Source organism: Coturnix japonica, chromosome 8 (genome assembly GCF_001577835.2).
Source record: "Coturnix japonica isolate 7356 chromosome 8, Coturnix japonica 2.1, whole genome shotgun sequence".
NCBI classification, from domain to species: Eukaryota; Metazoa; Chordata; class Aves; order Galliformes; family Phasianidae; genus Coturnix; species Coturnix japonica.
This window is the reverse complement of record NC_029523.1, coordinates 25,557,394-25,572,725: the sequence shown is the minus strand read 5'-3', so window position 1 is coordinate 25,572,725 and position 15,332 is coordinate 25,557,394. Positions and strand designations below refer to the sequence as shown.

Genomic DNA, 15,332 nt, shown 5'->3' with positions numbered 1-15,332 from the left:
GCTTTGGATGCCAATAGGACTCTGTGGTGGAATTACTACCTTCAGAGGCATCTCAGCCCACCCACTGCCCTCCGTACAGTCAGTGCACACAGATGAACACCCCAGCAGTTAGCAAAGAGCACTGCACTTCACAGATGGGGCCTCTCCAGAACTGCTCTGTGAAGAACGGCAGATATACTATTATATGTAAAACGTAATTTTACAGGATTTCAGTATGAAATCTCATCTGGTGACAGAGACATTTGTCATCTGACATCTGCTCAATGCAGAGCCCAAGGAGCAAAATGCTTTGGAGCAAAGGAGGTAAGAAAGTGTTTGAAGAAACCATCAGAAGAGCAACAGCATTCCAATACCAGCACAAGATAACAAACGTGCAGCAGAGATTTTTGTACTAGAAATACATGGAAAAACTGGTAGAAAGCAGCTCAGCAGAACGCACACCCCAAAGAGACACACAGTAGATGTTTTCCCAAGGATGTGATGGAGTTTGCAGGAGCACTGACCCCAACAAAGGCAGATCCCTGGCCATTCCATCAGCTCATTTCCTGCTCAGAGCAATCCTTCAGCGATGGGGTTTTGATTTATCCCTGCCTCTCCAGAAACCACCTTCTTGTCCTTCTGTTCGAGATGATAAATTTCTACAAAGACAACAATGGTTTACACAAACAGGAAACAAAAGCCCAAACCAAAGCAGTTTCTTTGTTCAGTATATAATGCCCACGGAAAGCCTCGCTTCCATCATACTTGCTCTACGTGACAGAGACAATGTCCACCACAGGAGTTTTGCATGTGCTCCTGAAGACGTATCGACTATGGGGGTGTAGTGAGGAATCTGTGTTTCAGCAAGAAATCAGCTTGTGCCACTGGGAAACCCTTCCATAGCCTTACAGCCAGCAAAAAACCCACATGACTTCTCTATGCACAACAGGCGAATGAAATAACATCATCTCAAAGAATTAGTCTTCATGTCATAATAACGAGGTTTGCCACAACTCTCTTTGGGGTTTTGCACAGCCAGGAACAAGTCGCAGAACACTCAGGCAAACCTCCATGCTTCTGAATGAGTCCTGCTGGTCTCCTCCAGAAAAAGCCTCCAAGTTATGACTATGAAACCTCAGGAAGAAAATAAATCATACTAAGGGAATGTTAAAAGAAGAAATTACAGCAGATGTGTAAGATTTATCTTACAGAAAGCCCAAATCTGGGTCCTACGTGATTTACACACTTCATCTGTGCAAACCCCTGGGTGTCCCTGACCAAGGCCATTAACTTGAAACTTAGAGGAGGGTTTCCCATTGCGCGCTAAATTCACCTCTGTAACAGCATCAACAAACTCATCCTCTGCAAGCTATAGCCAGACTGTACCTTGGGGAACAGAAACAGGCCAGAACCATCCACTGCATCTGGGATTTGGCTAACTTTTCACCTACTTTATCCTCTGCTTTTCCTTCCAATCCTTAACTTCTGAAGTGCTTTATTACACCACTAATAAGCGTGAACTTGCCATGCTGTCAGACCTCTCCTGTTCCCAGGATCTCGTTTCTGAGCAGTAATGCTGTTTTGCAGTTACAATCCTTTCACGCTCAGATACATCATTTTATGTTTATCTACACTGAAATTTTCCTATCACTTTATTGCCCACTCACTGAGTCTCTTAATGCTCATATCATCCCAAAGCTGTTCCAACACAACGACACTGAGTGGGCTTACATAAATACAAGCTGCCTCCAGGGCGTATTTCAGGCAGGACTATACCCCGGTACAGGAGCTGAAATAGCTCTGGGATCGGATCCATCTTGCACCAGCCCTACACAGACAAATCCCAAACACGGTCACATGCAATAACTTGAAATCATGGATAAGCAGGACACTGTGTTACAAGGAGGTGAGACCAGCACTGCAAGGCAAACAGCCACAAGCAGCAGCAACACCAAGCTGCCCAAATGGCTACAAACAGGTATATGTAATTCAAGCAATTAAGAAGTCAGAAGCCAAGCGCTTATTGATTAACAACGATACAGGAGTAAGCTGAGTACCAGTTAGAAGTGCTTTCTCCCTGACTTGGCATGCCATGCCAGAAAAATACACTTACGACACCATACCCAGGCACTGATTCTCCTGCCATGGAAGAGAGGAGCAGCATTGCCCTCTTGTGTTGTGACGAAGCTAATCATCAGTTCACTGCCACTCCTTGCATTTTCTAAATCATGTATGAAGGCTTATTCAAAGACCAACGTTACAGAACTGCACATTATGAACAGACTCCACGTTGTCTTGTAGACAGGATTACAAATTGCTTAACACACATGAAAGAGAACACTCTTAATATGCTCATAAGAGATGAACCAACCCTTCCGTTGTCAAAACACGCTACCCATCCCAAATTACAAACTCATTTTGTTAACATTATTCACAGTAATTAAATGCAAATATTGAACAAAAGCCCCTGCCAATTCCTCTTTGATTTCTGTATCTCATCTACCATCAAGTGCACTGTTTTTCAAGTACCATAACAAATTAATTTAGGATGTCCTCTACCTCTATTTTTCAAATGCAAATTGCAACGCTGGCCTCGAAGACTGAGTGCTGAGCTTAACAGGAGCTAAAACCAGACTCAGACTATGATATAATGAAGTGAATACACCTTGCAGCCAGCAAACGAAATCGAGAGCAGAGGATGTAAAACAGTGAACCCAAAGTGCTATTGAAACATGAAGCTGAGAGGACAAGATTCACAGCCACACTGCAATGCCACTTCAAGAATTGTATGGCAAGCTGGGCTTCTCACTTTATAATGCCATCCAATTCTACCACTGCAATTCCAATGCATGACCACTTGCAGCTTGTCTTTCTCTCCCTCCCTCCAGGTGAATTCCTTTGCTTTTACACCTAAAATTCAGTTTCTGTTTTTGAACTCAACTCACTGCATTCCCCTCCCCCCTTTAATCAGCTCTCCTATAGCTTCTTTTGGACTTTTCTTGGGCTTAAATACCTTTTCCTAACAAAGAAAGCCTCTTGTTAACACCTGGACAGAAAACAGCCAGGAGGCCAAGGCCTGGGGCTGTCACAGAAGAGTTCAACACCACCCTGAACTCTTCTATGGGTGAAAAGCTAATAACAAATCCCTTCACCTGAATCAGAAGCTACAACACTGAAGTTTCTTAGAGATGCACAAAAGTGAGCAAAATAGGTCTGCAACATAAGCAAAGTTTCCAAACTCTTACTCTGTAAAGGTCACTCCATGATACAACAACTGATGTACATCAACAACTCTAAGAAATGAACAAATTATTTAGTGCCTTTCAGAAAAAAAGCACAAAAGAAATACCGCCATAACAAACAAAAGAACAAACCAAAAACACCAGAAAGTATCAACAGTCCCCAAATAAACAACAGCATGAGGTTTGTAGCAAAGGAAAATAACTTACCAGTCTTGGTAAGTGGTGATTGCAATACTTGGCGGGGCCAACAAGGGCAGAGTGGTTGGTCTGCAGACAATGTCTCTGTCAGGTGTCCTTGCTTTTTCTGTCTGCCTTTGGGATAGTGGTGGTAACTGCAGGTTTCCAGAGCAGCACCTTCTTCCTCTCCAAAGGTCTATGCCCAGGGCATGGCTGGAGGTACTGTAGGACTTGCTCAGCCCACACTCCAGGTAATCCAGAGCATTCTGCAAAGAGAAAAGCCACTGAAGTTCTGCAAACAAATGGCTTCCTCCCCCACAGTAAATCACACACAATTGTTTTGTATTACAGATATGGCTACTCGTTCTATGTTGGGTCTCACTTGACTAACCTTTACTAATAATTTTTTGAGACTGCAACTATTTTGTTATTGCTTAAGAAACATACAGCAGTGCCTTCTAAGGTCCCATTAGATGTCAGATGCCTGCTTTCATTATCAGCAAAGACTGAGTGGACTGTAGCAACCCTACCAGCAGGTGCAGGCAAACTGACTGCAAAGCAGCACAACAAGTGCTCTAAGAACGTAAAAAATCGCTCAGCTGCTGGAGGAGTGCTGCAGGATACAGCAGCTCTTAGGGCTCCTCTCCTGTATTTCCACACACATCTTTGTGGTTTTCCATTTTTGGAGGGCCCCAGCTGTAACAAGCAAGGCAATTAATGCTGTAGTTATCACACCATCACTACAAACTGATGCATTCCTCCAGAGAATGGGAACTGGTTTTTAATTAATAGGAAATTATGATGACGATTAGCAAGCATAGTAATGGAATAACATGCATCATTGCATTAGATGTTCAACACCTACCGCAGCAAGAGATGTTGAAATGCTTGTTAAGCACAGAAAGCACAAAGATGGGATGCAAAACACAGCTTCCCCAAGACACAGAAACGTCCATCCCTCTCACCTGCCATTATTACACCAAGCAAAGAACAACTCTTCAGAATTAATAGCGCTTGTTTTATTTACTGCTTAATACACAAACCGCAAACAACTGTAAGAAAGTCAACCAGTCACTTGAAGCAAAACCAGCTGACACAAAGACAAGAGAGACTTCTGACCTTACATTCATAAAGCACACAACACAGCACATACCTCATCTGCAGTTACTGTCATGACGCTTCGGCTCTTCTTCATGGTCGAGATTAAAGTGCTCCCCACTGTAAGCACTTGCTGTTCAATCCAACTTCTTCAGATGAGCAGCCTGAAAGAAGAAACAGCTGCAGCTGTACTTCAGAATAACAACCCGTTTTGGGTAACAAAGCAGGTATCAGACTGCTGGTATCACCGCTGATCTGTAACTTGCTGATCACTTCCACACAACACCTGGCAACTGATGTTAGCAAGTGTAGCTCTCCTTTAGGGAAAGGGCAATTTAACACCTAGTAAAAGCATGTGAAATGTGATTGGTGTTCACAAAGCTCTGCAATCCAACCAAGACTGAAACATGCACAAGAACATGGGATCAAAGCTAGCAGGTTCCGCTTACAGGGGATTTTTCTTTAATTGAACCCTTTACAGACATCTTGAAAAAGGCTTGAGCTGGCTCTGACAGAATCCAGCCCGAACAACTGTAATTCAGCAAAGGAACTGCATTTGTAAGCAGTTCTAAACTCGAATCACAGCTCACAGCCACTAGTTATTGCACACAGGGCCACCTCCAACCTGTGCTCTGGCACAGAGAGAGGCCTTGAGGGGCAAAAGCTGGGGCAGGCCAAGGTGCCCAGGGCTGGCTGATGTGCCACAAGGAGTGAGAAGTGAAGGCAGAGCAGCTTTCTGGCTGGTCAGGAGAAACTGCTCAGAAACATCCCTGTAAGGTTCACAGCCCATCAGTGGGCTGGTGGTCACACTGCATAGCAGAACAGAGCTGCAGAATAAATGGAACGATCTTAATCCATCTGCAACAATGGTGAGAAACTAAACAGCCGCGATATGGAAAGAATCCCAAAATGACAGTGGGCAGATAGCAAATGAGATGAGACACGGGTAAAGATGACAGCAACAGCAGCATGGATTCACAGACTGGGGAAATTAATGCTGGCGTGACTACTTGCTGCCAAAAATATGCACTCCTCCACAGCACGCAGACCAAATTCCTCAGAAAGAATAAAAGGAAGCAGCCTCCTAAGCAGCAGAACGAAGCAGGGTGCAGCTTGCTGGCAGAGCTGGATCCTACAGTGCTTCTTGGACGTGGTCTGCAGGCATGGTGGGGGTGGGCTGGGGCTGGGGATCTCAGAATGAATGATTCTATGATAAGCACAAGCCTGAAGGTTCAAAGATACTTCCTGCCTACTGTGCAGGAAGAAGGATGCCAACAAGGCACTGGGCCTTTGGGTTGCCAAGCTAAAAGAAAGAACTGCTAACACTTGGTGGGTTATGCCACTGAGGAAGGCTAATGAAACTATGAATAGCTCATATATGAGTGGTGATAAACCAGACAGCTCACAGCATTTATACCAGTGATGAAGAATCCTGCGCATTCAGAAGGATGACACAGGAATCATAGAGTCACTGAGGTGGGCTGTGGCTGGGTCCAATCCATCTGGCCAGCATCTACACTAGGCAGGGTATGAGATCTGTGCTCCAACGGGGCTGACCTAGTTCTTACACCTGAACGGTGTTGTGCTGGCTGACCACGTAGTTTGAAAATGACAGCAAATGCTCCTGTGATTTCAGGGTGGTGAAGCCTTATACTGAGGGTGTGAATTAACAGCGGGGTTCAATGCTGGCGACTGACAGCGCTGAGGATAAAACTACAGGGCTGCATGGGATACAGCCGGCTTTTCCTACACACTCTTAAAAATAGCTATTCAACTCATCCAGCGCAAAAACCGCTATTTAAAGAGATTTCTAAAGTGCAGCTCAATGTGCAAACCGTTATGATTCGCAGCTCCAGAAACACATTTCGCCGTGCCACTGCTTTCCCCCCATCCTGGCTCTGGTGGCAGGCAGACCAGCCTCTCCTCCTGGACATGCAGGAAGATCATGTCTCTGCTGCTCACGCTGTGCTACTGCTTTGGATCAGAGCAAGGCTCTGGCAAGCAGGGCTGTTCATCCGGCTGCTTTCGTATTCTACATTCATTTCAATGGTTGAGAGACCACAAACCAAACCCCAGGAGATGAGGGGCCCCTGTAGCCCAGGCTGTGTTGTGCCCCTTCCACCCAGCTCCAGCAATGCTGCCAAGGGCACATGTATCACCAGCACTGCATCCATCCCAGCGGCCCAACACTGACCCTGAGAGGTCCTGCACAACTTGGAGATGGTCAGAGATAAAAACAGCAATTGGAATGCTGACTGAATAGAGGAGCCTTGCAAAGGAAGGCGCTGGATGAAGGAGATCTGATTATACAGATAACTGTATCGTTTGTGAGCTCAAATCACATTCAAACGACCCAGTTCTCTATAGAGATCATCCAGACTTCACAGGGCCACACAGACAGATGGGGTGACACAGACAGACAGGGCGACATGGGATAACAGGCACCAAAGAATGCAATAATCTCACATCTGTTTCTCCCAGACAAAGCACATGGGCTTGTACTGCAGATCTGGAAGCAGCACAGGGTTCCTTGGAGAAAAATAAACCTTATGTGGACCTAATGTTAGGTAAAAGCAAGTTGTGATATCACTAGCAATGACACCAGTGACAACCTTCAAGCAGCCCTGTGACGACCCAGGAGCCCGGCTGGCCCACAGCAAGGGAAGGCCACAGTAATTATCAATTGATAAGCACAATCAATTCTTATTTACTATCAAAAGGAAACGCTGAACAGAGGATATCCCATGCAGATATTTGAGAAAGTTCTGTCAGAAGGAGGACGCTGCAAGTAAAGAACCTGCAATAACTTCCCTGCCTGTGTTACTGCTGGGGAAATGATCCTTATTAACAAGCACCTTAATGTTCATTAGGTGGTTGCTTGCTGCGATATTGCTGCACTTAAGAGGATTGCAAAGACTCATCTTTTCTCTGGCAACTCAACCACTGAAGCTGAGAATAACCACGTGGGTTCATCCCAGAAATCACAGCCCAAGCAGAGGAAAGAGCTACAAAGACAACCTCTTCTATTATATATATATATATATTTTAAACTACATTAATGACTTTAGGATTGTATTTCCCAAACCCTTCGTCTACTCTTGTGGTCAAAGCCAATTCATTTCAGAACAGTCTGGGCTGTGACAAAGGCTGCAGTTTGCTGGTGGTACCCGGAGCATCCAGGACTGCCAAGGTCGTGCTATTAAAAGACACACTGCGCACCTTCCTTGTTCCCGTGCCAATGACAAGCAGAGCCTCCCACTCCTCGGGCTGCAGCTGAGCACTCGGAGAACACAGAATGATTATTAATTATGCTTTAAAAAGAAAAAAAAAACACCACAAACCAATGGCAGAAAAAGGAGTGTTGTTCCCTTAGCCTTGTGGATAGCCAGCAGCAGGGGATATCCCAGCATCACCAGCACACAGCATCTGCCCCATGCCAACAGTCTACTCCTTGCTCTCCTCAACTCACCCCATCATTGCTTTAGTGACAAGAGGAGAAGTTCTGCAGTCCTTGGGGGAGCTTCCCTCCCCCTGCAGCTTACAGAGAGCCCAGGTCAGGCAGCATGCAAGCAGGGCTGCCTTACCAAGAGTGCTGGAGCCTGCAGAGAGCTGCATAACTGAGCCTAGAAACAAAGAGCACCTCGAGAAGGGCACATCGCTGTTACTCGTGTAACAGAGGAGCATCCATAAGCCTGAATTTTTCCCTTCGAAGAAACTTGTAAATAGTGGGAAAAGATGATGTGCAACATCAGAACTGCAAGGTGTCCCTGGGAAACCAGCGCTGAATGAGACCTGCAAAGGAGACTCACCAAGGAGAGCAGAAACGTCAACTGAATACGCAGTGCAGAGCAAGAGCTGAATGAGAATCACAGAATCATCAAGGTTGGAAAAGACCTCCTGAGATCATCAAGTCCAACCTTCAATTCACCAAGTCCAAAGCATCTTCAAGAACTGCCAGGAGCCCAGGGAGCTGCAGTCTCCCAGCTGGTGCATGGAGCAGGAGACAGGCCCACAGCCTGCTACAACTGCCCACCTTCCTGTACAGATGAGCAGCTGGGACATGCAAAGGAAGACTACCGGTATGGGGAGATGGAGGAGATGCTGCAGCCAAAGTGGGTACCTGCTCCATGTGAAACAGCACCTCCCAGAGCAAGCTAATTGCCTGGTGCAAAACTGACTCTGTAGCAAATGACGGCAGCTGCTGCTGTGCTATTAACAGGGAGAAGAATAACAAGATTTTCTTATCAGAGACATTAAAAAAAAAGCAAATCCAGTACCCAGATCCAGCTGCCACCATGTGCCCTCTGCTCTGTCTGCATCTCCCCTGCACCAGAAAGCATTTTGCAGCTGATAAATTGCATTTTCATAAGCTGTGTATTGTAGACTGCACATAAAGGCAATGCCATAAGGAGTTCAAGGAAGGAGAAAGAGTCCACGACCTCTCTGGGCTGTTAAATGAGTACAAAACAAGGCTACTCCTGGGATAACAGCATCTATTCAGACTTGATGTATTGTTTCTAGCAGCTCTGCCCGTCTGCAGCATCATCGCTGCTAGTGAAAAACAACGGATTTATTTTTTCAGATCACAGATTTTGTGCAGGAGTAGCTGCTATGACCCTGTTATTAAGTACAGGAAGAGCCACTCTCAGTTACCATGAGTTGCATATATAAACTTTGTAATACGAACCAGAATATACACATCATCCCCCACAGAAAAACAGCCATGCACCCACAGCAGAGCCAAGTTCTCAGCCACCTCCTCCCTGGGCTTAACACACACCAGCAGCACCACAACCCCCAACCTACAGCCCCCCAGGGCCACAGAAGCATGGAGGGAAGGCCAGACACACAGTAGAACAGGCACGGAACAGACCCAGCCGTGCCAGCACTGCACCAGGGGCACACCAGCTGGTGTGCACAGACCAGGCAAGATAACCTACTTCTAACTCCCCTGTTTGTCCAGAACCAGCTCGATCCTGAGATTTCAGAAGCAGCACAGTTCCTCTAGAACTGCTGCTCCTCTAGAGCAAAAGAAGCAGTTTAAATGCAGGCTTTGGGGCTTGCCAGGAGAACCAAACTCATTTCCAAAACTCACATCTACATGTGTCTGACACAGAGCACTCGCTCCAGAGGACACGTGGCTCAGCAAATGGCTCCAGCTTTCACAAAGTCCCCTTTTCCATACAGACACAGAGAGCAACTAAAAATAAACTTGCAGTCTCACTGCAGAGGCAAAGCCTGGCACTTGGAGCACTAACATGGACGTTACTGCAATAGCATTGCACAGACAATGAGAACCTGATGTATGCTAAGTTCTGATGCTTACCTGACCTATGTTAAGTTCCTTACTCTGGCTGGAACAGCTGCCCGGTGAGGCTGTGGATGCCCCATCCATCCTGGAGGTGTTCAGGCCAGCTTGGATGGGGCCCTGGGCAGCCTGGGCTGCTATTACATGTGGAGGTTGGCATTGCTGCCTGCTGCAGGGTGGTTTGGAGATTCATGATCCTTGAGGTCCCTCCCAACCTGAGCCATTCTGTGATTCTGCCATATGCCACACTGCTGCTCCAGAAGGAAACCTCCTGCCTGTCCAGCCCATACAAACCCACTGACAGAACAAGCCCTTGAGCAAATCAGGCTGCTGCTGAGTCCCCCTGGCTTGCTCGAGTGCCCACAGTAAGGGATGAGTGAGGCTGCACAAGAAGAGGCCAAGGAAATACTGCAGTTAACAAGTAAAGCAACGGAATGGGGGCACTTTACTATTTCTCCTTGGGAAGCAGCCTCTCACAGCCTGCCTTGCCCAGGGTCTCAATTTGCAACCCAAAGAATTGCAATGAAATATTCTTGATGCAGCCCACGAGACAAAACGCTGCTGCTTTCCATTCTCATCACGAAGGGAAGGGAAGGGGTGAAACTATCAGCAAACCACCAGGAGTGACCTCACCACTAACAGTGCCAGATCAGTGGCAGAGACTCATGATACAGCAACACCGAAATGAGAAGCAGCATGATGCCACACAAAGAGGGCTATGGATATCAGCAGAGCAGAGTGGAAAAACACCCCAGGCTCACACAGCATCTCCCTCACAGCGTTCCAGTCTAGCAGCTGCATCACAACCATCCTTCCACCGAATGGAAAGCCTCCAGATGTGTGCTCCCAGCCACTGCCTGCAGTGCTCCCACGCCGTCACTTCACACCTTACACTCCAGGAGACATCTGTGACAACATTCTCATATTCCCAACAAATTCTTCATAGCAAGAGGTTTCGTAAAGCCTGATATAGAAGAACGCAGAGCTTTACCATTCCAGGACTGTACGTTCCTTTATCCCACAGCTATTTTGTTGCATTCCGTATCTGATATTTGGTTTGTTGGGGAAATATTTGTTTGTTTTCCCAGCTGAAGTTACTGGCTCAGAACTCTGCAGTTTTCTCAGAGTGAAGTGCTGATTGAGAGGGGAAAGTTTCCTTTCCTCCAAGTTCTTATTGTTTCTCCCCCTCCTTCCCCTCCTGTTATCTAAAACTCTCCAACCCCTTAATTAAGTGGTGTTGTTCTTCCAGCACTCAGTGTCTGCCTCGTGCCACGTACTTTAGAAAGTTCTGACGAAATCCAAGTGCTTCAAAGAGCTCAATTAACCAGCAGCGCTGCTTGGCGACCTCTCCTGCAGCACTCCCTGCTCCCAAGGTGGCACTCAACAGGGACAGGCTTTGTGCCACTCCTCCTTTGTGCAACCAGGAAAATTCAGGCTCTTCTGTCCAAATCGTTCAGCATTGATGCTGCAAAGAGACCCGCAAAGAGACATTCCCTCACTGCTAAGCAGCAGGCTGCAGTTAGTACTGCTCTCTCAGTAAGACTGGAAAATCCAGGGGGAAAAGGCAGTCGCTCACCTTTGCAGCAATGAAGTGCAATATTGCCCTTGAAATATATGGGTTCTCTTAAAACAAATATCACTACCGGCTGCAGACGATCAAGCTTGAGCTCCTGCAACTGTGTTGTAGAAAGCAAATATCCATATTCTCAGCACAGCATCCTTAGCATCCTTCTGAACTAAGCTCACCCCGGAGCAGAGCTGGTGTTACTCATTCCCATGCAAAAAAGTCAAAGCAGCAGCGTGACGCAGACACCGAGTGACCTTTTCAGATCACAAGACAGCAGCATCCCAAATGCTGAAAGTCACGAGGATGGCCTAGCATTTCTGAAAGGTTTCCTGGTTGATTTTCTTTGGACGATGTGCTTAACTCAGGCAAAAACAAACAAAAACAAAGCAAAATGTGTTCCTTTCTCTGGATGGCAAAGTAGACTGGCCGAACACCAGCCTTTGGGGCAAGCAAGCCCACCCTACCCTCACCTGTACGAGCATCAGGGTGGGTTGGACCACACTGCAATGCAAGCAAGGACCCCCTGAGTGCTGCAAGAGGAGCCCATGGAGAGGGCTGGGGTGGTTCTGCATCTCCATATGGAACCAATACAGCCACACTTCAGCCACACAGAGGTAATTTCCATGGCAATGTACCTCTCTGTACATGCCCTCTAGACACCTCTCCTGCATAGAAAAGCCTTCATAGGCACCAAATGTTTATGGCCCTGGAAGGCAACCTGAGCCTTCCACCACTGCTCATGGAAACAGCGCTTTATGAGCCAACAAAAAAACCTGCTGCCATTTTCATGCTCCCTTTCGTTTCTTTAAATGGCTGTAAGAAAAGAAGGGAAGGATTTCCTAAGATGAATAGCAGGCTAACAGGATCTGTGCCTTGTTAGGGCCCCACCAACTGTTCCATACCGCCCAGCTCGGTGAACGCCCGCTGCAGGAGTGGTGCCTGGTCCTCAGCATTACCCTCCTGAAAAGCCAAAGGGCGCCTGGCAGAACAGCAGCATTCAATTGCTCAATGGATTTTAAAGCAGGGATTTAAACCTCCCTGCAGAATGTACTGCAAAGATCAACAGCTCTCTTTACAATTTGGAAAAGGTTTTGCTGAAGAATAAAAAGAAAGGCATCAGCTTTCCGCCTTGTTCCTACTACCTCTGCATAGTGCCGATAAGAGACCCTCGTGTTGTACAAGTGGGGGCCAAAGCTCTGTCCTGGGGCTTCTGAAGCAACTGTATACTCATCTTTGTACAGCCTAACTCGTGCAGAACCTGCAACACAAGGCCAGGTGAGAAACCTGCACAGCTTGTCCATCACTGCCAGCTTCTGACCTGTGCCTGAGGGTTGTTTGTTTGTTAAATAAATCTGAGCTTCCCATAGAAGCAACAAGGCTTCCAAATCCTCGGTTTTAACTGAACAGATGCACTCGGTTGCTATACATTACCCAAATATTTTATGAAGACCACAAACCACTTCACTACCAAATTACTGCTAGCTGTAGAACTTCCATTATCTACTTAATTGTTCCACAGCAACTTCAGTGTTTTAAATGCAGAAGCACACAGTCACGCAAATTACATCCTGCCATAGCGAGCCTGGGCTGTTCCAAAGCTTTATTAATTCCTTACACAGAACCAGAATCAGGCAGATCACAACAGCAACAGCCACCTCCGCAGCAGGCTGCGAGCAGCATCCCAGGTGTATGCACTCTGCCCCCCAGCCATCAGCTGGCACTAACTATTGCACTTACACTGACTGGTTCTGCCCTATGTGTCCAGAATACGCGTGTAAGTAATTCAGTTCATAGATAAGGAAATACAACAGTCCTTCCTATGGACCAACTCAGGGTTTGCTGTGAACCTGAGCACAGCAGTGCCTGGGGCAGGACATGGAGCAGCCCCCAGGCAGCATCCTGCCACCAGGGCTCTGCATCCCCTCTCCCTCCTCAGCTGAGTCACTTGGATCATACATCTCAAACCTGAGCTTCCCAGTTACTATAACAACTTAATGGATTTCTTCTTGATGCTATTAATTACATTCAGTTGAATCTGTTCGTACTGGCTTCTGGAGGAGGCACTGTATGATTGCTTCTCTTCTGCTTTCAGAAGGCTTTTTGCATTCCTAACTCCAACGCTCAGGTTCTCCCCCATGAATCTCCTTCCACTGAGATAAGGAAATGCCCATATTCCCTCTTCTGAGAACTCTGAATAGGAAGAAATACTGTGGGTTGTTTTTTTCCTGTAACCAAATAAGATGCCTGTAATAAATCTGAGGAAGCTGTACCTCAGCTGCATTTCTGCAGTAAATAAAAAGTTCTATGCACAGAACAGCCTGTAACCCGGCTGAATGCATTTATAATATATCCCCAAAGAAAAAAGCCGAGCACTTGGCAAGACAGACTACAGAGAGCACAAGCAGAGCAGCAGTCGGAATCTCATTTATGAGGTCTACCTTCCACAGCCTCAGGGTATGAATGGGCCGATCTCTGCCGCTGCAAACAGCAGGAAACATCAGAACCACGAGGCAAACCCAAGCATGGGGAGTGCTGCCGTGGGCAGTCAGCCCCTTCCATTGCCACTCGTTCCAGCTTTGGGGTCAGCAGTCAGAGGTGCAAACCTCAACCCAGCCGCACAGGAATGGAGGAGGAAAGCAGCGACTGTGCCCTGTGCCCAGCGTGTGAAGGCTGCACAGGCCCAGGGAGGGATGCTGGCCAGGCAGCAGCAGAGGACATGGAGTGGTGGCAGGGGACAGATGGCCCTGCCCTGCTGCCACTGCCCATCCGCACTGCTCTGAGCTCATGCAGGCTCTGAGCAACAGAGACACACCACTTCCAAAGGACAGCGGGCCAGCAGCAGACTGCAAGGCAACCACCAGCCATTGGCAGGATGATAGGCTGCAAAAGAGTGAAAATCAAAGCCCAGGTGTACAGAAGGGCACTTACAGCAGTCAGTGTTTGCTATGCATTGCTGTACATCCAACCCAGTGAGACGTCAGCTGCAGGGGGACAATGGAATCCTGCAGGCAGCCCGAACGCCTCAGGAACCAATTCATAATGCTCCTTTCTCCATTTCCATGCCTCCATTTTAGCTCTGGAGTGCAGAACTTCACTCATCCGCAGAGGCTCCGCCGCGCACCGCGCAGGATAATTTTAACCCCACAGACATATGGAGAACACTCCTTTCACCTCCTCTGCAGAGAAAGCAGAGCTGATCCCTCCGACTTCCCACGGGGGAAAAAACCTTCTCTAGATATTTTAAATCTTAAAAAACCAGTCATCATCGGAGCGATAATAAATAGCTGTTTATATTTAGTGTGGAAACATGATGTACTACATTTTAATCATCAAGTATGCAGCGATGATTACCAGAACACAAGGGAAGTAATTTTACATCTCTTGCAATTTATTGTTTTATTTCAAATTCCTCATCTCCATGAATTTAATTGCCTTGTTTACAAGCTACACTTGTTAGATACCTCCAAGTATCCTTTTACCATTAATTATTGCAACTATATTTTAAACTCACCAAAGTATATGCCCAAAGTACAAAAGCACTGTGAAGCTGTGCACACACATGCCTGCACTTTGCAGCATCAATTTACATGCATCTTGCTCCCAAAGACACAGTATCAGTAACAACAAACCAAACTGGCTCAGCTTCCTGAAAAGAAGAAGCTTTTATGAAAAAAAAAAAGCTGTTTTCTGGAACCACAGAGTAAGTGGTATAGAAGTAGAAGTAGGATGAACGTGCTCTGCACCAACGCTCCATGCATGTTTATCCTGGAGATGCAGGTCTCCAAGAAGAAGCAGGTAGAGCTCAAGATGCTTTTTCCCCAAATGCTTGGCTAATTTTCAGCCTGGAAAAATCTCCTGCAGTGCTCAGAGCGCTGTGAGGTGCTGAACAACTTGTCCAGCAGTGCAAGAGCTAGCAGCAAAGTGCTGACTTCCAACTGGGAGATGCACAGACACCTCCGTG

The 15,332-nt window shown here is 46.8% G+C and overlaps 1 protein-coding gene across 1 annotated transcript in view; it reads right to left on the bottom strand.

Moving 5' to 3' along the window:
• The window catches only part of PDE4B (phosphodiesterase 4B), a 130,757-nt gene that overhangs the window by 107,044 nt on the left and 8,381 nt on the right, over positions 1-15,332 (bottom strand). Inside the window, exons 2-3 of the mRNA XM_015870790.2 lie at positions 4,552-4,660; positions 3,429-3,664 (exon numbers count right to left, since the gene is read on the bottom strand). Of these exons, the coding sequence (XP_015726276.1) occupies positions 3,429-3,664; positions 4,552-4,593 (278 nt within the window). The 5' untranslated portion in view covers positions 4,594-4,660. The remainder of the gene's footprint in view (positions 1-3,428; positions 3,665-4,551; positions 4,661-15,332) is intronic.